The 24,996-nt window shown below is 45.2% G+C and overlaps 1 protein-coding gene across 1 annotated transcript; it reads left to right on the top strand.

Annotated features, from left to right (window-relative positions):
- The first annotated feature begins 1,968 nt into the window (after positions 1 to 1,968).
- Positions 1,969 to 23,553, top strand: DLD (dihydrolipoamide dehydrogenase). Its single transcript, XM_004598583.4, has 14 exons — positions 1,969 to 2,127; positions 5,223 to 5,301; positions 7,935 to 8,014; positions 8,464 to 8,532; positions 10,168 to 10,237; positions 12,587 to 12,687; positions 15,198 to 15,341; positions 15,712 to 15,813; positions 18,651 to 18,841; positions 20,405 to 20,575; positions 20,847 to 21,036; positions 21,428 to 21,565; positions 22,810 to 22,899; positions 22,992 to 23,553. The coding sequence occupies exons 1-14, from the start codon at positions 2,089 to 2,091 to the stop codon at positions 23,055 to 23,057; spliced, it is 1,530 nt and encodes a 509-aa protein (XP_004598640.2). The 5' UTR covers positions 1,969 to 2,088; the 3' UTR covers positions 23,058 to 23,553.
- Positions 23,554 to 24,996: the final 1,443 nt, after the last annotated feature.

Genomic DNA, 24,996 nt, shown 5'->3' with positions numbered 1-24,996 from the left:
TCTTTCATTTTTTTCTTTTAAAATTTTCTTTGTTCTTATTTTCAATATTGTATACAAAGTCGAAAGGAATGTATGATCCTGTGAACCACCAATTAGGGTGGGGAGAGTCAAGAATGGAGGAAGGTGGCTGGGACACATGTTTCAGTCTTTTTTTTTTTCTGTGTCTGCAGGGGAGGAAGGGGAAAGGGCTGCTCTTTGCTGTCAAACCACATTAGCCCTTGGTGATGGGATACAGTTCTTTGCTGATGCCCCATAGACTCCAATACGGGGAAGAGTGTTCTGAGGGTGTTACTTGAATGGTCTTGGTAGCTCCATGACGCTGTTGGTTTCATTGCTCCAGGGCTGAGAAAATCTTTCCAAGGTCTACTGGATGACAAAGTCCATATCAGTGCATATACAGACCCAGGAACATGCTGCAAAGCTTGTTCAGGAGAATTGTTCAACCTGTTCTGCTGCCCATCCTCTGACAAGGCATTTGACATCCCCCGCTGGCCCAGATGAGCTGGCTGACATGTCCCCCATGTGCATTTGGACATGCTCAGCCCAGCCGGCCTGCTACAGTCCTGGTCCTCATGCACACCACTGAGTGCCATGACCCAATCAGGGCAACCCACAATAACCCCTTCCAGACTTGTCACCAGTCCTAGTCCCCACCCATGCCAGCCTCTGCTATGGCTTACCCCAGCCCAGATCAGTCTACATCCCGCTCTCATCGCTATCCACAGGGGCTGTGGTTTAGTTCAGCCCACCATGTCCCCAAACCCAACCGGCCTTCATGTATGCCAACAGAAGCCACTACTCTGTCCAGGTTCCTGTTCTCACCAGCAATGGGTACAGCCTAGCAAGGGAGTGCCCACAGTTCCCCCACCAGGCATGTTCCCAGCCCTGCATCCTGTGCCTACCAAAGGGCACTATGGTTCAGTCCATGACTTTTAGCTAGTTCCAGCACTTTCCAGCTTATGCTGCCCGTCTCTACTGGTCTGCAACCATTCTGGCTCTGGGGCACACTAGCTACTGCAGCAACCTAACCAGGCTGGCCTGCCTTAGACTGGTCCACTCCCAGTCACAGCTCTCACACTTATCAGTGGAAGCAGCCCAGCAAGGGAGTCATCAAAGTTTCCTTAGCAGGTCCACTCCTAGCCCTGGGTCTTGCATGTACCAGCAGGAGCTGTAGACCAGTCTGAGATGGCCTGCCCCCAGTCTCAGCATTCACCAGCAGGTGCTACAGCCTGGCTCAACCCAGACTGCTTCCAGTTCCAGTTCTTGCTGGTGGGTACAGCAGCCTAGCCCATCCTCGCCCACTCCCAGGCCTCATGTGAACTGGTGGGTGTTGCAGACCAACCCAGTCTGGCCTTCACCCTGTCCTGGCTATCACTTGTTGCAGTGTGTGCTGTAGAATGATCCCGCCTGCTCACTCCCAGACCTCGCTCTCATGTGACCTGGAGAGTGCCACAGCCTAGCCTGTCCTGTTCCCCATGCATTCTGGATCTTGTAAGCACCAGCAAGTGCTGGAGTCCAGCACAGTTTGGCCCATCCCCAGGCCCAGCCCACATACATACTGATGGGTGCTGCAGCCTTGCATTTTTTAAAGGATTAGGAGAAGTAATTTAACATACTGAGGAGGAGGGTTGTCCAATATACGGTCGTACGGCTGCTTACAGCTGTGTGGGAACGTGGACAAATGTGTTCTGTGCTTTTCAGCTCAACCCCACAACTGCATGCAAAAAGGAAGCAGGGGTACTGGGCTACAGCTCACCGTTTGTCCAGTGGACACTTAACACCAGAGCTTGACGAACTTGCTAAGCTTTCCTCCTTGCATGAAATAACTACCCACTGGTTCGTCACAGAAGCAGCCCAAGCGGCCCCTTTCCACCCAGGCCGCCGCAAAGCGCGAAGCTCTTCACGACAGCTTGCGACGCAGAGGCGGCGACGCGACCACCTCAACCTCGCGCGGCCCAATCGCGCTGCTTTGCCGGGGGCTGACGTCAGGCGTGCTTGTGCATGCGCAGGGCGGGGAGACCTTGGGAGAGCGGTGGACGCGCCGGACCGAGGTGAAAGCATCCGCGGAGGGGAGACTTGGCTGCCAAAATGCAGAGCTGGAGTCGTGTGTACTGTGCCTTGGCCAAGGTGAGCGCCGCCTGGGCGGGCTCGTGCTCAGCCCGAGGTGCGGACAGGCGCGCTCCGTCGGTGGGAAGGGCTGGGGCGCGGCCTAAAGCCACGCAGGGTGGGAGAGGCCGGCGGCCTGGCCAACCCCGCCCGTGCACCTGCTCGGCCCCTGCCCGAGACGGCGGCTCTCCGAAGGCCCCGTCGCTTAAGGGTCGTCTGGTCTTCACCTCCCGCCCTCCTCGGACCTGTACTACCCGTGGGGAAAGCGGGAGCCACCCTGGTCCCGTGGGCCCTCGGCGTCTTCGTCGTCCTCACTGCTGAGCGGCCGTCTGCAGTCGGCAGGTAACCTTGAGGACACTTCAGTGGCCCCGAGCTTGCCAACCCCTTGCAGAAGCCCGGCCGGTGCTGGCAGCTTTACGCCCATGACTTGCCTCCGGTACTCCCCTAGGAGAAAACCGTTCGTAGACCAGGTTGTCTGGTTTACTTTCGCTCCCTGTGCACCTGTTAATTGTACAGTCTCACTGCACGTCTGTGGCATCGTGCCTAGGTACTGTGTTGGTGGGGATACTAAAGATAGTGGAACTAGCCCCTTCTTCTGTAGCCGTCTAAGACCGCCACCCCCAAAAGCAGATTCCTGAAAGCACGTGTAGACCCTCACCCCGTATGGTGGGTTCCCCCCCTCCGATTACGTTTAATACAGACACTGTCCTTCGAGTGGAATGGCGAAGTTGACAATTAACGAATGCAGTTGACTCCTGAACAGCGAAAGTTTGTAATGGCGACCTCTCGTACAGTTGAGAAATGTGGGTGTAACGTTGGACACCTCTCCCCCAAACTGGAGACTGCAAACCTTACTGATAGCATCAATTACATATGGTGTCTTATGTGTTACATACGGTGCAAAGTAAGAGCTGAAAGAGAGAACTTTGCATTGTGATAAGTGAGTTGCTGGAGAGAAGAACTGCTCAGGAAGAGACAGTTTGAAGGCAGTTTGCTGCACTTGAGCTTGGCACAGTTGCCCCAGAAGGTGGCATATTTTAAACATTTGTTACATACCTTTTTTAAAGGATTGGAGGTGGTGGTTCACTCCACAAATGACTGCAATGGCCAGAGCTGAGCTGATCCTAAGCCAGGATTCTTCCTGGCTTCCCACATGGCCTCAGGATCCCAAGGCTTTGGGCCATCTTCTGCTCCCTTTCCAAGCCATTAGCTGAGAACTGGATCAGAAGCGGGGTAGCGGGGGGGGGGGGGGGGAGGAGGGAACAGAAACCAGTGCCCACATGGGACATCAGTGTTTGCAAGTTGGGGATTAGCATGCTGTACTATTGCACTGCCCCCCACGTATCTTTCCTGAGTTTGGTTTGTTGAGATGTGTTTATTTGAAAGACAGAGAGAGGCTTCTTTCATCCATTGGTTCACTCCCCAAATGGTCATGACGGATGGGGTTGCATCAGGCGGCAGGAACTCCATCTAAGTCTCCTACAAGGAGGCAGGGGCCCCAGTGCTTTAACTGACTTCCTCTGCCTTCCCAGGGAGCTGGGTCTGAAGCACAGCAGCTGGGGACTTGAACCTGTACTCTAGATGTGAAAGTACTGGCAGCAGCTTCATCTACTGAGCCACAATGCTGGCCCCTTAAGACTTTTATTTATTTTTAATCTAGGCTGCTCAGTTCATCAGCATTTATAGAATTGCTGCCAGTCCCTCCCCCAAAAGAGAAATTCATACGTAAGTGGTCCTGCGCTGTTCAAATGATTGTTGATAAAGGATCAGCTGTAGTTTATTTCTGGACTTTTCTAAGTAATAAGTTTACTGTTTTTGAGTTTGAAAGCAGGTGACTGTCCCGATGGAAGGAGGGGTAGGAGGACATGGTGGGTGGGAGGAAAACGGAGGTGTACAGTGAAATGCTCTTTGTCCAGGCAGAGGCCGCTGTGTTCCCCAGGGCAGTGCAGCCGAGAGCACTGGAAGCCGTGTTCTCTGCGAGGGGCCGAGGTGGGCCTGTGGTGGAGCCCCCACTGCAGCTCCGGGGGGCTGCCACGCTGTGGAGAGTCTTACTGCATCTCCGGAGGTGTGGCCACCGCCACCCACGTGCCTGTCATGATGGCAGAAGTGCAAACTGTTTGCTTTGTTTTGTTGTCCCTTGCTGCTCTTGGGAAATGGTAGTCATCCATTTTTGGAAAATTCGGGAGATAATTTGCAATTTGTAAAACTAGTATTATTTAGTGCGGTTTCCTAAGTTACCTTGTTCAATTTGCTGGTCCCTAATTGTTGGCTCAGGAGTGTCTTTGTAAATTGTTCTGTGTGAACTACGTGGATTTGGGTTAGAACACCATCATTGCAGGAGCTGGCATGATGGCTGAATTAGTTAATCCTCTGCCTGCAAGAGCCAGCATCCCATCTGGGTGCCATTCGTGTCCTGGCTGCTCCACTTCCTATCCAGCTCTCTGCTTATGGCCTGGGAAAAGCAGTGAAGGATGGTCCAAAGCCTTGGGAACCTGTGCCCACCTGGGAGACCTGGAGGAAGCTCCTGGCTCCTGGCTTGGATCGGCTCAGCTCCAGCCACTGTGGCAACTTGGGGAGTGAACCAGCAGAGCGAAGATTGGTTTCTCTATCTCTCCTCTCTTTAAATCTGCCTTTCCAACAACAGTAAAATAAATCCTTTAAAAACATACATTAGTGGACCCGGCGGTGTGGCCTAGCGGCTAAAGTCCTTGCCTTGAACGCACCAGGATCCCATATAGGCGCCGGTTCTAATCCCGGCAGCTCCACTTCCCATCCAGCTCCCTGCTTGTGGCCTGGGAAAGCAGTGGAGGATGGCCCTGCTTTGGGACCCTGCACCCGTGTGGGAGACCTGGAAGAGGTTCCAGGTTCCCGGCTTCGGATCAGCGCAGCACCGGCCGTTGTGCTCACTTGGGGAGTGAATCATCAGACGAAAGATATTCCTCTCTGTCTCTCCTCTCTGTATATCTGACTTTGTAATAAAAATAAATAAATGTTTTAAAAAATATACATTAGTAATTAGTGTTACATGTTTGCCCAAAATGGATATTTTCATTGTTACTCGGAGTTCCGTGTTTCGCATTAATGTTTTACATAATAAAAACCTTTTCTTTTCTTAGAGAGGCCAGTTCAGTCGAGTATCTCATGGACTCCAGGGAGTTTCTGTGGTGCCCCTGAGGAACTACGCGGATCAATCTAGTAAGTAGTTAGCCAAGAACGCTTACTCTGTATTTCAGTGTTCAAACAGTGATCTGTCTAAAAACTAATGTGTTTGTATTATCTCTTCAGTTAAGTGTTTACTGAGCACCTAGTGTGTTCCAGTAGGTAACAAAGCATTTCCCTGCTGGTATGAAATGTAGAGCCTGTTGATAAAAGATAAACAATATGTAAGTAGCAGATAAGTGTTGCTTGCAGTAATTGGAAATGAATTACTTTGGAGGGAAGAGACTCTTTTAGGCAGGGAGTCGAGGTAAACCTTTTTCTGGGCCGTGTCTGGGCAGGGGCTTGAATGTAGGCAAGAGAAGACTGTTGGGGCTGTGAGGAGAGTCTGAGTTGGAGTTAGCTCTCAGGAGGAACACTGGAGCAGAGATCCAGGAATCCAGGCCAGGAACTCTATTTGGCTTTTACTCCCAAATGGATGGGAAACCACTGCAAAGTTTGGTGCCAAGGAGTAGTTTCAGATAATTGCATTGTTAACCATTTAATTTTATCTACCAGCTAAGATTGTATTGGTTGTTGTTACAGTGCTTAGAAAGGTGACTTTTTGATATGCTTACTGAAAATATTGGTAGGTTTATCCAAAGCATACATTTTAAAGACCAGTGCTGCTGGAGTGGGATGGGGTCAGGAGAGCAGGAAGACCTGCTCCCTCACCGGGTGGGGCAGAGCCACCTGCCCAGCTGACCGCTGCAGCCCCAGCTCCAGGGTCCAGTTCTCCACTTGCTATCCAAAAGGGAATTGAGTGTCATGTGGCAAACTGGCCCAGGACCTGGACCTGAACTCCCTTACTCCCAAAACACACTGGGTACCACGTGGCTCCCTGTCTCCACAGGAGGTCTCTGGAGGGGTGGGGGTAAGAGACAACTTGGGACTTTCTTGGTTCAGAACTTAGAATCCACAGGAAAACAAGACAAAGGAAGTATGAAGCAAAATGCAGATTGAGACCGGCTGGCCCAGCCCAGCAGCTCCTGGAGGCTAAGGGTAGTGGTGACCTTGTCCTGTCCTTGGCTTGAGGCCCACGCAGTTGCCTGAGGCTGGCTGAAAAACCTGAGGTGACAAAGACAGGGCTGAGCCTGTGGGTGGTGACCACCCCCAGCCCCTGCCCCTGTCTTCAGAGAAATCGCATTTTGGTCAGCTCTTCCCACATCTCCAGCTGGCTAGGTAGGGACTTACACCCTCCCAAGGTCGAGATCGCTTAGGCTTTGGGTGAGGAGTAGAGGAGTCACCAGGGGACAAGCCCACCTCCACCGCATCCTGGCCTTGGCAAAAGCGGCCTCCTCCATAATTTGGATTTCTGTCTCCCACCTGGACCCAAAAGGGAGGCCCACAGGCTCAGGATGCCAGGACACCTTCAGGGAGGAAGATGCGAGTGAAATGCAGACAAGAACAGCAGGGGCACTCAGGAGATGCAGACCAGGAGGAAAGCAGACCAGTCCCATGTCATCAGGAAGGCAAGAGGCAGTGCAGAGCCAGAAGTCTCTCCATCTTGTTCCGCGAGGCAGGAAGGGAAGGGAAACATCCGTGCACGCACACAGCACACACGTCCACACTAACAAGGTAAAACCAACAGTCCCCACAGTCCCGACATCAAGTTCAGCCTCCCTGGAACCCCAGACTTTTGAGCTCAATCACATAAACAAAGAACAGCCACTGGAACTCTTCCTGAGGCAGCAGAGGCAACCCTGGGAGACATGGAACCTTTGGGTCCAATGGGCTTCCCGGGCCTGGAGAAGTGGGATCGTTGGCACACTCCACTGCCCAGGGCTGGGGGAAGAGCAGGCAGGCAGCTGCCCACTTCAGTCAGTCCACAGATCCCAGCACAGCCCCAGAGAGCAGAAAGAAAATAAACTACTGGTTGTTTTGCTTAAAAGAAAATATTCAAAAAGCAAAAGAAGAAGGAACAGATCCGTAGGAATAACAGCAACACAGGCCTAGAAGGCTCTTCAATCACAGACAGGCAGGCAGTGGGTCCTGTGACGGGCTCTGCACTGGCCCAAGCAGCACTACCCTGGCTCACAGCGGAAACTCTGCCACCCTCCGCCGACCCCCAGCACTTGCTTCCCGCACAGCCAGGCTGTTAACAGGCTGTGTCAGTTAACACAAGCACACGCGCAGGCTCATGGACATGGCACCTGCCTGGCTTTACACATAATAGAAATCTTAAAAACTAAAAAAAAAAAGAGAGATATTATAAGGCAGTAACCATTAGTCACCAAATTCACTAAAAAAGTAAAAGAGTTATTTGGTGGAGTTTATCTGCTAGTTTTGTTTGGGGGCTGAGGGAGGCTCTTGGTTTTTATTTGAGAGGCAGAGAGGACGGTGCGGAGAAAGCCAATGAGAATGCATGCTTGTGATGTGGAGAGAGCCAATGAGAATGCACGCTGACACGGACACCCGCATTCTGACTTGTATTTCCACATGCCGTAATGAATAGAAAAAATTTAAAATATTGTGCCATTGTACTTAAGAATAAAATAGGCAGTGTAGAAAATGCTTGTTATTTTCAGTTTCTTGGTGGTTTACACAGAGGGTGTTATAGCCTGTTTTACTAAGTATTGCTTTTGGTAAATGTGAAGCAATTTACTGTTTTCTATCAACTTGCTTTATTGTAGTTGATGCTGATGTGACCGTGATCGGCTCTGGCCCTGGAGGCTATGTAGCTGCTATCAAAGCTGCCCAGTTAGGCTTTAAGGTAAGAGTAAAATGTAGACTAGGTGCTGATTTTTACACTCATAAAATACTTTGCTGGTAGAGATGTGGCAAATGGTTTCTTAACTCTGTGAAGTGTTTGTAAGCCTGAGAGTGGTGTGGAGGGCTCCATGGGGTGTAGTCCCAGGAAAAGGGAGGCGGATGTCCCTTGTGTTTTCCATCCTCTCAGGACTTCTCGTTTTGCCTTCTGTTCACACTTTGAAAGAGAAACGGAATTAAAGTAATACGTATGTAATGTTAACCAGAAATGAATGAGGTATAGAATAATTGATTCTTGGGTTGCCCTGAGTGTAGCATTATTCGCATGATAAATTTTAGAAGAGTATTCTAATTTCTTTATGAAAGCTTGAGGAGCTTATTAATGAAGACAGACACGGTTGGAATTTTAGTGAGAGCTGATGTGCAGTTACATAACGTTTTATTTGCTTGTAGACAGTGTGTGTTGAGAAAAATGAAACGCTTGGAGGGACGTGCTTGAATGTGGGCTGTATTCCTTCTAAGGTGAGTATCTGCCTTGCTCCGTATGGAATTGGTTTTCATTAGCCACCTCCTAGAAGGCCGCATTGAGATAGAGTATCGGACAAATGCAGTTGCTGAAAAACAGCCTCAGGATGAAGTACAAACCATCCCCGCGTAATTCCTTGTGAAGCTTAGTGCTGCTGTCAGTATGCCTCGCATTCCTGAGGTAGCTTTTCTTCTTGTTATCTTGCTTTCCTTTCCTTTCCTGCTTCCTTCCTTTTTTCTTTTTTTTAAGATTTATTTGCTTTTATTTGAAAGGCACAGTTACAGAGAGACAAGGAGAGAGATATTGGTCTTTCATCTGCTGGTTCACTCTCCAAATCGCTAGGCTGCATGGGTTGGTCTAAAGTCAGGAGAAACTTCTGGGTCTCCCACATGGGTGCAGGGGCCCAAAGACTAGGACCACCCTGCACTGTTTTCCCAGACTGTTAGGGAGCTGGATCAAAAGTGGAGCAGGCAGGGCTTGAACTGGTGCTCATATGGGATGCTGGTGCCTCAGATGGAGGCTTAATGTACTGTTACCATGGCGCCAGCCCTCTGAAGTAGCTTCAGAGATGAAAACCTAAACCTTTATATTCAGACTTTGTTGTTTTTCTTCTTTAGCTTTCCTTTACTACTGAAACAGATAATAGGTCTTTTTTTTTCTTTTTGATTTATTTTATAATACAGTTCCATAGGCTCTGGGATCTCCCCTTCCCTCTCTCCAAGTTCCTTTATCCTTATGGATTCCCCCCATATTATACAGTAGTACAGTCCTTCATGAACAGTCACAAGTCCAGCATTCTGCTGTTTAAATGTATCCTAATATGGTAGGTATGGACAAGTGTCAGAGTCTGGCATCCTGTTGTCAAGACATATTAAGAGTTTTATTGGAAGTCCATCTTTAATTTGGAAATAGAGATGCATTCTGCATTGTTATCTGCACATCTGGTTATGATAGTTTCTATTACACAGTTACTATACATCCCAATAGGTTCTTTTAGGTATGTACTTACAACTACCTTTCTAGCCTATCACCTTGAGGTAAATGCTTGTTTTGCCTTTGCTTTTTGCTGTTTAAGATTTATTAGTTGGAAAGGCAGAGTTACAGATTTATTCTTCAGTTTTCTCTGGTGATTTACTCCCCAAATGGCCACAACAATTGGGGCTGGGCCAGGCCAAAGCCAGGAGCCTAGAACTTCATCGAGGTCTCCAATGTGGATGCAGGGCTGCAGGTACTTGGGCCGTCTTCTGCTGTGCCCCCCGTCTTCTGCGCCCCCCATCTTTTGCTGCGCCCCCCAGGTGCATTAGCAGTGAGTTAGGTTGGAAGAGGAGTAACCAGGAAGTGAACTGGCACGTATAGGGCATGCCAACATTGCAGGCAACAGCTTAACTTGTTGTGCCACAATGCCAGGCTCTGATGCTTTTGCTTTAAAAGAAAGTAGAAAAATAAAATTTTCGTTCTTGTTTCTTCAGTGTTAATGTCATTATTGTTTGTTTTAGGTTAATGACTTAAGGAGTTGGATTGGTACAGTCTTTGTACTGTTTCTTGTAGAGACTGTCTTTTTGGAAATGCTTTTTGATTGCATGTTGGTTGCTTATGAATATTTGGTAATTTTATGTTTTTATCTCCTTTAGGCTTTATTGAATAACTCTCATTATTACCATATGGCCCATGGAAAAGATTTTGCATCTAGGGGAATTGAAAGTAAGTATACTTTTCATTTTTAATGATATTATGAGGCATGAAGACTTACCTGTGTAATATATGTGTATGTGTGTGTGTGTGTGTGTGTGTGTGTGTATAAAGTGAAATTACTTTAAAAAGTTGATGGAAAATGGGATTAAAAAATCATGCACAAAAATTTGAAATTGTTGCAAATGAGAATTCTTTACACACAGCCAATGGAGATGTATGTTATGAAAAAACTACACAAATTTCAAAATGAACTTGTCTTTTGATTCTATTTTCACAAATTTTTTAAGTACCCTTATAAATGTTTAGTTAGGAAAGACTGAGATAAAATTTCTCAAAGACATCGATTTCCTTAAAGAATATTGAAGTCCAGAGTTCGGCCCCGTCTTCTGTCCATTACCAGCTTTTGGTTTGAGGGGAGGCGGGATTCTGAGTGCATGTGAGCAGACAGATGTGAAGGGAGGGGGCAGAGGGAAAGGCGGGGCACAGCTGGAAAAAGGACCATTTCTTTCTTTTAAAAAATATGTTTATTTTAGTTTTAATGATGTTTACATAGTTGAGAAGGATGTACGCCCGTGTGGTCCGTTGGTTAGGGTGGGAGAGGTTGAGGAGTGGAGGGAAGTGGATGAGAAAACTGTTCCCGATCTCTTTTTTCTTCCTGTGTCTGGGGAAGTGGGAGAGAAGGGGAGAGGACTGCTCCCAAACAGCCTAACCGCAGGGATGGGGGATGGCCACCCGATGTCATCCCAGGCTCCCCAGCGTGGGGCATGGTCTGAGGACACTGCTGATGTAGTTTTGATAGTTCTGAGATGCTGCTGATTTCATTGTTTCAAGGATGAGGAAATCCTTCCAGGGTCCATCGGCTGACAGTCCACCTTAGAGTCTCCATTCGCCCAGATACTGCTGTCAGTGCTTCGTCATGAGAGTCGTCCGTTTTGTTCTGCCCTCCATCCTCTGCCATGGTACTAGGTGTCCTCTGCAGGCCTTGAGCTGTCATGTCCCCCGTGTGCCTCTGGGTGTGCTATTCACTGCACAGGCTCCAACAACCAAAGAGGCCCAGTTCTGACACATACACACCATGGGAAATGATTTTCCCTGTGGTTAGTTTTGAATCCAGCGGTTCAGTTGTGGGAGTCCCCAGAAAAACCTCATCAGAGGTGTCCCCAGACCTGACTCCCACGTATACCAGGCAGTACAGAGTCCAGCTCAGTCCATCACCCTCATCAGCCTAGACACACACTGGTGGTTGCAGTTGCCCTGTCAGTTCTGTCCTCAGCCCCATCTCATATGCAGACCAGTAGATGCTGTGGCCTGGCTTAACCTTGCCCACCACCCACTCAGCCCTCAGGCACACCAGTGGGAACTGCAGCCCAGCAGGAATGACTCCCAATAGCCCCCCACCAGGGCCGTTCCCAGCCCCAGTTTGTGTGTGTGCTGGTATGTGCAGCCGATTGGAAGGACCGTTTGTAACATGTTAATCTGTGTGTCTTGTTCTGACAGGCTCTCTTGAGTGAGGTATTTTCCTCCATTTTGTCCTATTGTTGACAGAAGGGTGGTCTCTTGTAGGAAGGACCTAAGTGTACCTTCAGGTGACTTCCTACATTTGTTTCCTTATAGCAGTAGGTTTCTGAAAGAAAGCTGTGTGTAGGCAGTGCAGTGGACATAGAGCTGGTGTGTTACACTAGATGAAATGTAGAATAGAATGATATAAGGCAGTGATGGGTAGGGTCAGTCCAGCCCTTCATCTTGGCAAATCGCATCCCTGAGGGTCGGTGTTGCCTCAGCTCTGAGATGTGTTGGTTGCATGGGCCAATCTCTTAGATATCTTTTTCACCTCCCAAGTTCTGTTGAATCGAGCTGCTTTTTCCTACATTGTTGCTTGCAAGTCCTCTCTTAAGTTAGGTGAGTAATTAAAATCTAACCAAACCACATGTTTCAAGCATCTGCATTTGAAATGCTCAAATGTGTTTATTCTTTAATTTCATGAGATCATTTCTTTTTTAAAATTCCAAGTGTTGTTTTATTTTGCCATTTCTTTTTAAATGTCTTCCAGACTTAACAACGGTCCTAAGATTGTTCGGAGCGTGTGTTTGCAAAGTGGAGTGTAATGTTTTGTTTTGGACAGTGTTTTTGCCCAGTGTACATATTTTACAGTGTTTAAACATTCTATTACTAAGATAACAGAATATTTCTGCTGGCAACCTTTTATCAGCTATGATTACTGTGCCAATTACTAAATTAAAAATTTTACTAAATCTTGAAAATATTGGATTGAAACTTTTCCAGACTTGGTTTCATGAAAAATACCACACTTCTTCAGGAATTTAGGTAATGATTACAAATTTGTTTAACAACTTACAGTGTCTGAAGTTCGCTTGAATTTAGAGAAGATGATGGAGCAGAAAAGTACTGCAGTAAAAGCTTTAACAGGTGGAATTGCCCATTTATTCAAACAGAATAAGGTTGGTGTTTAATATTTAGATTGATGCCTCATTTGTATATGTGTGAAATAGTCTCATTGGTTTACAGATAATAGAGTGTTGCTATTTGAACTTGGCTACTGGGTGATATATATTTAATGAAAACAGCATGCTGGACCAGCATTGTGCCACAGCAGGTAAAGCTGCTGCCTACAGTTCTAGCATCCTGTATAGGCACCGTCTTGAGTCCGGCTGCTCCACTTTGTATCCAGCTCTCCGCCAATGGTGTGGGAAAAGCGACAGAAGATGGCTCAAGGGTTCGGGCTCCTGTCAGCCAGTTGCACGACCTTGAAGAAACTTCCGAGTCCTGGCTTTGGCTGGGCTCAGCCATGGCTGTTGTGCCAGTTGGGCAGTGAACCAGCAGATGGAAAACCTCTCTGTCTCTCCCTCTGTCTCTCTGTAACTCCATCAAATATATACATGAATCATTAAACACCAAAACCAATATGCTGACCTAAAGTCGGTTTCCCTGATATACTCTGTGGGCATCTGTGTTGGTTCCATATCTTTGCTGTTGTGAATTGAGTTGCAAAAAACCATGAGAGTGCAAATAACTTTTGTAGGCTAATTTCCTTTCATTTGGGTAAAATCCCAGGAGTGGGATGGCTGAGTCATATGGTAAGATCTGTGTGGGTGTTTCTGAGGAGTCCTCATGCTGTCCTCTGTGCTGGTTGTCCTAGTTTACATTTTCATCAGCAGTTTGCCCTGACTCCTCAGCACCTTTTAGTTTTTGGATTTTTGAATGGTAGCTGCTCTAACTGGGGTAAGGTGAAAACTCATTGTGGGTTTTGTTTTGTTTTGTTTTGTTTTGTTTTTGTTTTTAAAGATTTGTTTATTTAACTTGGAAGTCAGAGTTAGGTGGAGACAGAAAGCAAGCTTCCATCTGCTGGTTCACACCCCCAAATGGCTGCAATACCTGGAGCCAAGCTGATCTGAAGCCAGAAGCCAGAAGCCAGAAACCTCCTCTGGGCCTCCCATATGGGTGCAGAGGCCCAAGGACTTGAGCCATCCTCCAGTGTCCTCCCAAGCACTAAGCAGAGAGCTGGACCTGGAAGCAGAGCTGCTGGGACTTGAACCAGTACCCATGTGGAGTGTGGGTGCTGCAGGCAGAGGATTCGTTTGCCGTGCCTCCATGCTGGTCCCTCATCGTGGTTTTTGTTTGCATTCCCCAATGGCTGGTGGTCCTGAGCATGTTTTCATGTGTCTTGGCTTTTTACATTTCCTCCTTTGAAGAATTTCTTCACATTCTTTGTCTGGATCGTTTTTGTACTGGAGTTTGTTGAGCTTATATGTCCAGGGTGTTAGTCCTTTATCAGATGTATAGTTTGCAACTATTTGCTGCCATTCTGTTGGTTGCCTCTGTGCTTTCTTTCCTTTGCTGTGCGGAAACTTCTTAGCTTGATGTAATCCTGTTTGTGTTTGCCTTAATTACCTATGCAAGAAATCTTCCTTGTAGCTTCCCTGATTGTATCAGTTTGTAGAGTTGATTTTCATGTCAGGTGTAAGGTAGGGGTTGTATGTAGCTTTACGTAGCTTCTGCTATGGAGATCCAATTTCCTCAGCGATTGTTGGCGAGAGTGCCCTTTCCCAGTGATTGCTTGGAGCTTGTTTGTCAAAGATTAGTTGGTTGTAGCTGCATGGATTTAATTTCTGGGGTTTCTATTCTGTTCCTTGGTCTACATGTCTGTTTTTGTGCCAGTACCAGGCTGTTTTAATTATAATTGCCCTGTCTTGAAATCAGTGGTGTGATGCCTCTGGCTTTGTTTTTAAGATTGGGATATTTTTGTGTTTCCATTTGAGCTTTAGCATTGTGTTTTATAGATCTGAGAAAATGTCACTGATGTTTTGATTGGGATTACATTGATTCTGTAAATTGCTTTGGTTAGCACGGCATTTTGCTGATACTCTTCCAATCCACAGGCAGGGAAGATTTTTTCCATTTTTTTAATGTCTCCTGTTTTTTTTTTTTTCTGTAACTGTTTTGTAATTTTCATTATAGACATGCTTCATATCATTGATTAGCTGTATTTCAAAGTATTTACTTTTTTTGGTTGCTGTTATGAAAAGTGCTGATCTTACAGTTGTGTGTTTTCTCAGCCATGATACTGTTTGTGCATGCAAAGGCTGTTGATTTTTGTGTGTTGATGGTAAATCCTATAACTTAACAAACCTTTATGAGCTCCAGTAGTCTCTTACTGGAGTTTTGTGGTCTTCTATGTATGGAATCATTTTAACCGCAAACAGGGGTAATTTGCCTTCTTCCTTTGCCTTTGACTCTGGCTGAAACTTCCAGAACTATATAGAGAGCACTGGTGAAAGGAAGCATGCGCCTCTGGTCCGGGGTTTTAGTGGCATGGCTGTGCATTGTCATATCATACAGGAAGCAGCATTTTGCATGGAAGAAAGTATGTACAGAGCACGTTTTTCTTAGTAATCCTATTTATCAAAATTTTTTAACCTTTGTGAATTTGTAAACATTGTTTTATGCTTAGGTTGTTCATGTCAATGGATTTGGAAAGATTACTGGCAAAAATCAGGTCACTGCTACAAAAGCAGATGGCAGCACGCAGGTCATCGACACCAAAAACATCCTCATCGCGACAGGCTCGGAAGTTACTCCATTTCCAGGAATCACGGTACTGACGCCTTACAAATGACCGCTGTTCCAGCTACGTTTGCTTTCTGCTGTTTGTGAGCTCTAAGTGATACATTTCTGAGTGAAATATTACACCTGCACAGTCATTAAGCTTTAGAGAGTCACTGGTGTTTATGTTGCAGTGGTTTTTACCAGACATTTTATAGTAATTTTATACTTGAAATTAGTGTGAAAAATTAAAAGTGATCATTTTGTCAAATGATCAAATTTAGCATTTTAATGGGATTTGCTGAACTTGGTTTGACTTCAAAATCAGTGATGCAATTCCAGTGATTTCATGGTGATATAGTTATAAATTACTAGGTTTCTTCTAGATAATTTCTGTCATTTTTCTTATTTTTCTTATACAGATTGATGAAGATACAATAGTGTCGTCTACGGGTGCTTTATCTTTAAAAAAAGTTCCAGAAAAGATGGTTGTTATCGGAGCAGGAGTGATAGGAGTAGAATTGGTAAGTGTTGCCTGTCACTTTTGATGGTTGGTGTGACATGCTGGGCCAGTTGATACTGAGCTTTGCTTGAAAACTTTGAAGTAGGAACGAATTCACTTTTTTCCCCTAGACCACCAGTATTAACGTGTGTAATCATTCCTCATGAGAACAGTGTCCTGTATCATGCGGTCTGCTTCCTGTCCCTTCCTCCCTACCGGTTCCTGGAACTGGTCTGGTGGTTCTTCAGTATCCTGTAGCCCTTCAGATCCTTGAATCAGGCTCTCATTCTGAGCAGGCTGTCCCATGTGAAGATCCTACCCATCACGGAGCATGTGTGATCCCCTTCCTCCTTTGCCATGCTCATTCTGATCCCTCAGAATGGACGTTTTGGATCGTCGGACTGCTTGCTGTTCTGTGAAAGCCGTGCTGCTTCGTACCTCCTGCCTGCTCGTCCATCTGACAACTTTCCCCATATTGCCAGTGACCTTTCCCTCCGTTGCAGGTTGCCCTTCTCAGGGTTGTTGTGTTTTGTAACCATCAGGAATTGTTTTGTTTCCGACATCCTAAATGGAGGTGTTTTATTCTGTAAGCACAATTCCCCATGTTCCTATTCAGTAATTTCTGGTATGGCGTTATATTCTACCAGGTTTCCTACGCCACTGGTCCCTCTACGTTTATTCATATTTGAATGCCTTTTGGCATCTCTACTACTGTGTTTCCAAGGCTCTTTGTCCAGTAAACATGTAGCTCCATCTCTCCTGATCCAACCCACCCAGGCCCTGAACAGACAACAAAACCTGCTTAGCAGTACTACCATCCATATCAAAATGTAAGCAAGACCTGCAGGAGTTACATATGATGTCTAGTATGCGCTCGTGCCAGTTATACACTCTCATATATCTCCCATTCAAAGGGTGAGCTTCAGTGGTTTTTAGCAGATTCACTGTGATGCACAGTAGTTGGCTGTAATTCTAGAACATTTTCATCATTCCAGGAAAACAAGCAGGTGTCCATTAGCAGTGCTTCTCTGCCATTCCCTTAGCCCTGACACTGCTGGATTTCATTCTCTGTCTATGGATTTCCTTTTCTGACCACTTAGGGAATATGGAATCATTAATATCCAACATTTCGTGTCTGACTTCCTTCCTTTTCATAATGTTCTCGTGGCTCATGTGAGTTTCAGTGGATAGCTGCATGTATTTCCTTTGTAAGCCCAATATTCCATTCCGTGCACATAGCACACTTTGTTTATCCATTGCTTAGTTGTTGGGCACTTGGGTTTTCTATTTCGGGACTGTTATGAGTGACACTGTGTGGATATCCATGTGCAAGATTTGCTGTAGATACCTGTTTTAACTGTTTTTCAGTGTGGCTGTACCACTTGCCAGCAGTTTCAGTTCCTCTGCTTCCTCACCAGTAGTTGGTTCTTTGGGTGTTCATTATTTGAGCCATTCTGATGTGTGGATGGTAACATCCATTGTGGTTTTCATTACATTTTTCTTGTGATTTACAATATCGAACACTTTTCATCTCTGCATTGTCTTTGCGTCTTTGGTTTGTCTGTTTGCTGCTGTGTTGGGTTGTTAATTCATTGAGTTTGGAGAGTTCTTTATTCTGGGTACAATTCCTTTACCACATAGGTTTGTTGCAAATATTTTTTTCCGGTCTGATTTCTGTTTTTGTGTTCTTAAGGTTATTATTCTATGTCTTTAATTTTGGTGATGTCCAGTTCATCATTTGATATATATTTTTTGAAATTTACTTATTCTACTTCAAAGAATTGCGGAGAAAAGGAGAGACAAAGATCTCTCCTTTGTCCACTGGCTCACTCCCTAAATGGCTGCAGCACCCAGAACCATGTCTGGATCTCCCACATGGCTTTACGGGCACAAGGCTCTGGGCCATCTTCCACTGCTTTCCCAGGCCATTAGCAGGGAGCTGGATGGGAAGTGGGACAGCTGGGACTTGACCTCTCAGTGCCCATATGGGATGTCAGTGCTGCAGGCAGAGGCCTGGAATAATGTCTTTTTATATATATATATGCATATGCATGTTTTTGAATATTCAGAGTCGTGTTTTACCTCTGGGTTAATTCAAGTGTCATCCCAAACATTAATGAAATTTTCAAAATTTTAATAATCAAATCTAATTTAGTTGGAAATATGATCTTTTTGCCTTTCACAGCTTTATATCTGTTAGTGTTTGGAATTATGCATTTTGTTAAAAAAAATTAGTCACCATTATAAATTATAATTTGTATGAGAAAGGGAGCGATTCTCCTGAAACAGTGGAGTGTTTTGAACGTCAGTGACTGTTGGCTTTAGGAGCCCCCATGCTCTTCCTAGGCCTTTGTGCTAGCGTTCCCTGCCCCGCCCCTGAACAGCTAACCTGTGTGTTTCCTTCCCTCCTTTCTTCAAGTCCTTGTGAACGTGTGACTCGCAGTGAGGCCCTCCCCGATCCACCTGTGGAAATTGCAGTGCCTCTTCCCTCTGCACTTCCCTGTCTACTACCTGCTTGGTGTTTGTTTCTCGTGGTGCTTTACTATTTTCTGACATGAATTTTGCTTCTCTGTTTGTTCTGCCTGAATTTTTGTTTTGTTCACCGGTGCGTGCCCAGCAGCTGAAATGTTACCTGACAGGTAGTACATGTTAAGTAAATGGGACTGGATAGATATATGAAGTTTTTCATATTTGTCACAGTAACCCTGTAACAAAAGTTTAAGCCTTATAAATTGTAACAAAAACATTAACAAAAGAAGACAGTACTTTACAATAATTTATTTAAGGTGATTTGGTAAATATGCTTAGTTTTATTTTTATGACCTAATGGTTTTTGGGATTTTTGATTGTTGTTTGCAGGGTTCAGTGTGGCAAAGGCTTGGTGCAGATGTGACCGCAGTTGAATTTTTGGGTCATGTAGGTGGAGTTGGAATTGATATGGAGATTTCTAAAAGTTTTCAACGCATCCTTCAAAAACAAGGATTTAAATTTAAATTGAATACAAAGGTTACTGGTGCTACCAAGAAACCAGATGGAAAAATTGATGTTTCGTAAGTATGCTACCTTTGTTTTGATATATGATGTCATTCGTGTCTGTGTTTTTTTTTTAATGCTCAAACTTTTTAAAAAAGTACTTATTTATCTTTACTAGAAAGTCAGATATACAGAGAAAAGGAGAGACAGGAAGATCTTCCATCTGTTGATTCACTCCCCAAGTAGCTGCAATGGCCAAAGCCGAGCCGATATGAAGCCAGGAGCCAGGAGCCTCTTCTGGATAACCCACATGGGTGCAGGGTTCTAAGGCCTCAAGCCCAGCCCCCACTGCTTTCCCAGGCTACAAGCAGGGAGCTGGACGGGAAGTAGGGCTGCCAGAATTAGAACTGGTACCTGTATGGGATCCCGGGCATGCAAGGCAAGGATTCCAGCCGCCAGGCTACCATGTTGAGCCCTAAACTTTTTTTAAAGATTTATTTATTTATTTATTTATTTGAAAATAATAGAGAAAAGTCTTCCATTCACTGGTTCATACCCCAAGTGGCCAGAGCAGCCAGACTGAGTCAGTCTGAACCTAGGAGCTGGGGGCTTCATCCTGGAGAAGGTCCCAAGTGCTTGAGCCGCCTCTCCTTTTCCTAGGCGCATTAGCCAAGAGCTGCCTTGGAAGCAGAACAGAGGGACACACCAGCACCCATGTGGGGTGCCCGTGTCACAGGCAGCAGCTTTAGCACTCGGCCACCATGCCAGCCCCAGCTTTTGTAACTTTATTGCTTAGTATATAACACTTTCCAAACATTGAACTTGATGGTTCACTTGAAACCAGAAAAATTGACACAGCATTATCACTGTGGTATGCCTTTTTATATTGCACATTTAGAAAATTTACAGCTTTCAACATTTAGTGAAACTAATATTTTGATATATATACATATATATAGGGAAAGTAGTAACAGTTTATATGGTTATTTTTATGTGCCTGGCACCCTAATTCTGAAATAAATAAATAAATAAATAAATATCTCACTTAGCAACCTAACTTAATGCAGCTGATGAATAGCAAAGTCAGTACTTCAACTAGGATCTTGCTGATTGTAAGGTATATATATATATTTTATGTTTTTATTTATGGAAAGGCAGAGTTAGACACCTATCTTCTGCTTCATTCCTCAAATGGCGGCAATGACCAGTCTGAAGTCAGGAGCCAAGAGCTCCTTCTGCATCTCCCATGCAGGTGCAGGCTCCCAAGGCTTTAGGCCGTCCTCGACTGCTTTCCCAGGCCTCAAGAAGGGAGCTGGATGGGAAGTGGAGTAGCTGGGACACAAACCTGTGCCCGTATGGGATCCCGGCACATTCAAGGTGAGAATTTTCTCACTTAGGCTATGGAGTCAGGCCCAGGACAAGTGTTCTTAACTATGGTTGTTAACACTATGAGTGTAATGATAAGCTTGTAGAGGATATATATGCATTTTCTTACCGGATCAACATGTTCGTGTTTATAATTGCCAGCATATTGTTAGAGATACCATCTACATAAGAACAGTTTCTGATGTTCATTTTCTGCGTCTGTCAGCTCTTTATGGTGGGCACTTGTGTAGTCATCTGTGCTGTTCCTTTTCTAGCATTGAAGCTGCCTCTGGTGGTAAGGCTGAAGTTATCACATGTGATGTGCTCTTGGTTTGCATTGGCCGACGGCCCTATACTCAGAATTTGGGACTCGAAGCACTTGGAATTGAACTAGATCCCAGAGGTAGAATCCCAGTCAATACCAGATTCCAAACTAAAATTCCAAAGTAAGTTAAATAACTATTTTCGTGTTCAATAATTTACCTCAAAGACTGAAAGTAAAACTGTCCTACTGTAAGACATAAATGGCCTTGGGGAAGAATACTAAACTTATAAAATGTAAAATGACAACAGTGCTTGGAATCAAGTCTTGGAAGAGCTTCATCTGCTAGACTTGTTGGTGTTGTACTAGCTAGGCCTGTAATGTTGTTACCATGGTGTGACTGAGGAGTAGCCACAGTTTCCAGTCTTCACCACGTTTCTTGTGATCTCTGGCAGTATCTATGCTATCGGTGATGTGGTTGCGGGTCCGATGCTGGCTCACAAAGCAGAGGACGAGGGCATTATCTGCGTGGAAGGCATGGCCGGGGGAGCTGTGCACATCGATTACAATTGCGTGCCATCAGTGATTTACACGCACCCTGAGGTGGCTTGGGTCGGAAAGTCAGAAGAACAGTTGAAGGAGGAGGTAAGCCTGAATACGGGCAGTGTTACTCCAGAGTGTGAGTTGAGGTAATGTTAGAGGCTCAGAAAAGGCATCAGTGTCTGTTAACAGCATATAGAACTTCAGAGCGCACATATTCTTAGCTTTGTTAGATTTACCAGTGGATGCTGCTCTTCAGAAGCTGGTAGCTGCAGAGCTCTGAAATGCAACCACGTGGATGTACATTTGTATTTGTTTAGATTTGTACCTAAAATATAAGTGTACTTTCTTAGGTCACCTTTTGTGTCTTCCCTCCTGTCTACTCTGTGAACAGTTGCTTTGGGATTTATTTCCTGAACAAGCACTAGGTGGTTTCACCAATGGGAATGATTTTTTTCAATGTTTATAGAGATTTTCACTTTTTGTTTCCCATCAGGGTATTGAGTACAAAGTTGGCAAGTTCCCGTTTGCTGCTAACAGCAGAGCTAAGACGAATGCCGACACGGACGGCATGGTGAAGATTCTCGGGCAGAAGGCCACGGACAGGGTGCTGGGAGCACACATTCTGGGCCCAGTGAGTACTGAAGCCTTGGCTTGTTAACAGCAAGAGAGCTGCTCAAATGGCAAAGGAAACTGCCCTCGGTTTGCAGTGTGGAATGGCGTGTTATGATACAGCAGTGGTCTGTCATGCATATCCAGTAAAGCCCGATGTCCTCCCTAGGTTTCTGAAAGACAGTGTCATTTAGAGCTTACTTTTAGACGGCCTTGTGTTCATAGTGAGGTTACTAATTGCCAGCAGACATTGGGATTTTGGCGTGTGTGCATCACTGGCAGGTGGGTGCCGGTACATGAGTCCTGCTGGGATTATCGCTTCCGCATGGACAGCAGGCCTTCCCTCCTTCCCTGTCCAGGGGACTGCTCAGTTGCTGACTGTTACCGACAAGGCCTCCCTGAATCTGGTCCTGCCTGGCTTGCCTTTCCCACTGTTTGTGTTCTCTGCCTTGGCTCATGCGTGCCCTGCCACCCGGGTCCTCTCTGATGTTCATGTCAGGCCAGATGTGCACACATAGTGGGGCCATTGTGCTTCAGTGGCCTCTGCCCAGAGCGCTCTGCTTCCAGATCCTGGTGAGGCAGGCTCTTGCTGCTCACCCCTCTGCTCTTCCTACAGTCATGGCCTCCCACAAGGTGTCTGTGAAACAGTCCTGAGAGCAGAATGTTTGCATGTGCTTTGTTTCATTTTTACAGCAGTTTTGTAAGATCAGTTGCTGTGACTTGAGGTGAAGGGAGCGCAGAGCCTGGGAGTGATTGGTGTAGCAAGTGGTAAGGATCACTTTTTTAGAAATGGGATTCTTTATCAGTCACAGTAGTAGTTAATCTTTACAAGTTAAAGTCTTGCAGTTTTGACCTTTTTTTAAAAAGTTATTTGAAAAGCAGAGTAGTAGAAACAAACGGAGGTTTATCTGCTGCTTCACTCCCCAGGTGTGCACACAGCCAAGGCTGTGCCAAGCCAAAGCCAGGGAGCTAGAATTCCATTTGACTCTCACAAATGAGTGGCAGGGACCCGAGTGCTTGGACTGTTAATTTCTGCTTTCCCAGGTGCCTTTGGGACTCAAATTGGCACTTCAATTTGGGGTGTATGGTGTCCCAAGCGGTAGTTTAACCTACTCCGCCACAGTACGTGTCCTTTGAATCTTAAGATCTAAAGCAGCCTCTCTTAACCTTTGCTGTCCTATTAGTGTGTAATCGTTTTGTTTTGTTTTTTGGTTTGTTTTGTTTTTGCTATGGAAGCAAAATGACTTCTTGCTTGTTCTTTTAAAGGGTGCTGGAGAAATGGTGAACGAAGCTGCGCTCGCTTTGGAGTACGGGGCGTCCTGCGAAGACATAGCGAGGGTCTGCCATGCACATCCGGTAATTCCCAACATAGAATTCACAGCTGTCTACATTTTCTTGTTTCCCACAAATACTTTTGGTGTGTAACTTTTAAATATCTTCTCTTGCAGACTTTGTCAGAAGCTTTTAGAGAAGCAAACCTGGCTGCATCATTTGGCAAATCAATCAACTTTTAAATTAAAAGATTATATATATTTTTTTCTGGAATTTCCTGGGAGCTTTTATAGAGGTCACATTGCTGAACAGAATATGCTCCCAAGCATATCCAGGACTGAATTATGAGACTTGGAAGGTATTTAATAGATTTGAACAGAATGGAATAATCTACCTATATTTTAAATAAATTTCATATTTTGTTTCATTGTACTAAAATGTAGGACAAAAAGCCACTATTAGTAGCATCTTGGAAAATTTCCCTCAGCCTTTATTTTCATGCTGTTTATGAAAGGTTTCGTCTCGCTGAACTTAGGTTAAAAGCTTCTCTCTCTGACACAGTGAAGTTACGTTTGCTTCTACATGGATGGTGCTGGAGTGTATGTGGACAGTTGTGTTGATGCAAGGTGATCAAGTTATTTTAGATTTGCTTTTCATACTGGAAGCAGGTTAGTCATTAGAATAAGATTCAAATATGTATAAACTGAACTGATGTAAATAAAAATGGACTGTCTCTCACTTGTTTTATTTAACCCTTCAATTGTTGCATTCTAAAAGTGGGGCGTTGAGGGGTTGACTGAGATCTGCAGGTCTGAAGGACTGACACTCAGTTACACGAATGAGAGGGTCTGTTTATGAAACTCACGTGCAGTGTTACAGTGGGAAATGAAGATTAATGAGGTGACCGTGTCTTTAGTGTCCACTCCCCGGTTACTCTGAGTGGCTCCTGAGATGTCCTGAGTGTTTCCTGACGCCCACTGGAGTGTGTTTTTCCTGTCGCTGCCTGCGAAGGCCGGAAGGTATCTTTTGTTCCTTCTATATGGTACTCATGTATTTAAAAGGACATCATCCTTTCACTACTTTTCGAGGTACCTGCTCAATGTTTGGCATTTACTTTTGGAGAAATACACCCTGAAAGGCATCTTCAAAATTTTCCCATGTGGATTGCCATAGATAGGTCATTTGTTTCTTAGAAGAGCACTGTACAATTGCATTTATTGATAAATATCTTTTAAAAGGCCATTTCTAAAGATGTAAAGAAGAAAATACTAAATGCTGAGTAGGCTTTTGCATGTTATAACTAAGGGATCATTTTAGATTCAGTAAGTGATTCTCAAGTTTTGTATAGATGATACAAACTTCTAAATGGAGCTGAGTCAGTATGAAACCAGGAGCCTTTTTCCATGCCTCCCATGTAGGTACAGGAACTCCAGGACTTGGGCCATCCTCTTCTGCCTTCCCAGGCCATACACAGGGAGCTGGATCAGAAGTGGAGTAGATGGGGCACAGACCTGTGCCCCTATGTTCATGAAGGACTATGCATCTATGCATTGTGATAATAGAGGGGAATTTGGGGGGGGGGGAATCCTAGAGCCTGTGGAGCTGTATCATAAAATAATGGTGATAAAAAAGATAAGCTGATTTTAGTTCATATTTTCTATGAGATATAGGGCAGTGTTTTGACACACGCACACAGCATAGACTGATCAGATAGTTAGCATTTCCAGTACATTCTGGTTTCTATACCATGGTGCCTTTGAGCTCCCCTCTTCCAGTTGTTTATAAGGAACATTGTTGTGAGCTATATAGCTACACCATTGTGATGCCAAACACTAGAATGTTATTCTGCTCAGCCAGCATAGTTCTCATTATCCAGTCTCCCTCTCTGTTTCCTATACCTGCTTTGTAGTGATTACTCTGCTGTGTTCAGGCTGATGTATTTGATGTCCACATATGGAAGAGAATCTTCTTGCTTTATGTCTTGTTATATGTGTTGTATTCCAGTGTGTCTGCTTGTTCAATACACTTTGTTGCAGGTGTCAGAATTTGATTCTTTCCCCGTGGCTGAATAGTGTTGCGTCGTCTGTGTGACGTTTTCTTTACCCGTTCATTTGTCATCAATGGACACCTGGGTTGATGGCGACTTACTGTAACTGGTGCTGCACTAAACATGGGAGTGCA

The sequence above is a fragment of the Ochotona princeps genome, chromosome 25, assembly GCF_030435755.1.
Source record: "Ochotona princeps isolate mOchPri1 chromosome 25, mOchPri1.hap1, whole genome shotgun sequence".
Classification (NCBI taxonomy): domain Eukaryota; kingdom Metazoa; phylum Chordata; class Mammalia; order Lagomorpha; family Ochotonidae; genus Ochotona; species Ochotona princeps.
This window is presented reverse-complemented; position numbering and strand designations above follow the sequence as displayed.

Coding starts and splice junctions, on each gene's coding strand:
- DLD (XM_004598583.4), top strand. CDS start 2,089: ATGCAGAGCTGGAGTCGTGTGTACTGTGCCTTGGCCAAG. Junction 10,238..12,586: donor TGCATCTAGGGGAATTGAAA/GTAAGTATACTT, acceptor AACAACTTACAG/TGTCTGAAGTTCGCTTGAAT. Junction 21,566..22,809: donor GAGCACACATTCTGGGCCCA/GTGAGTACTGAA, acceptor GTTCTTTTAAAG/GGTGCTGGAGAAATGGTGAA.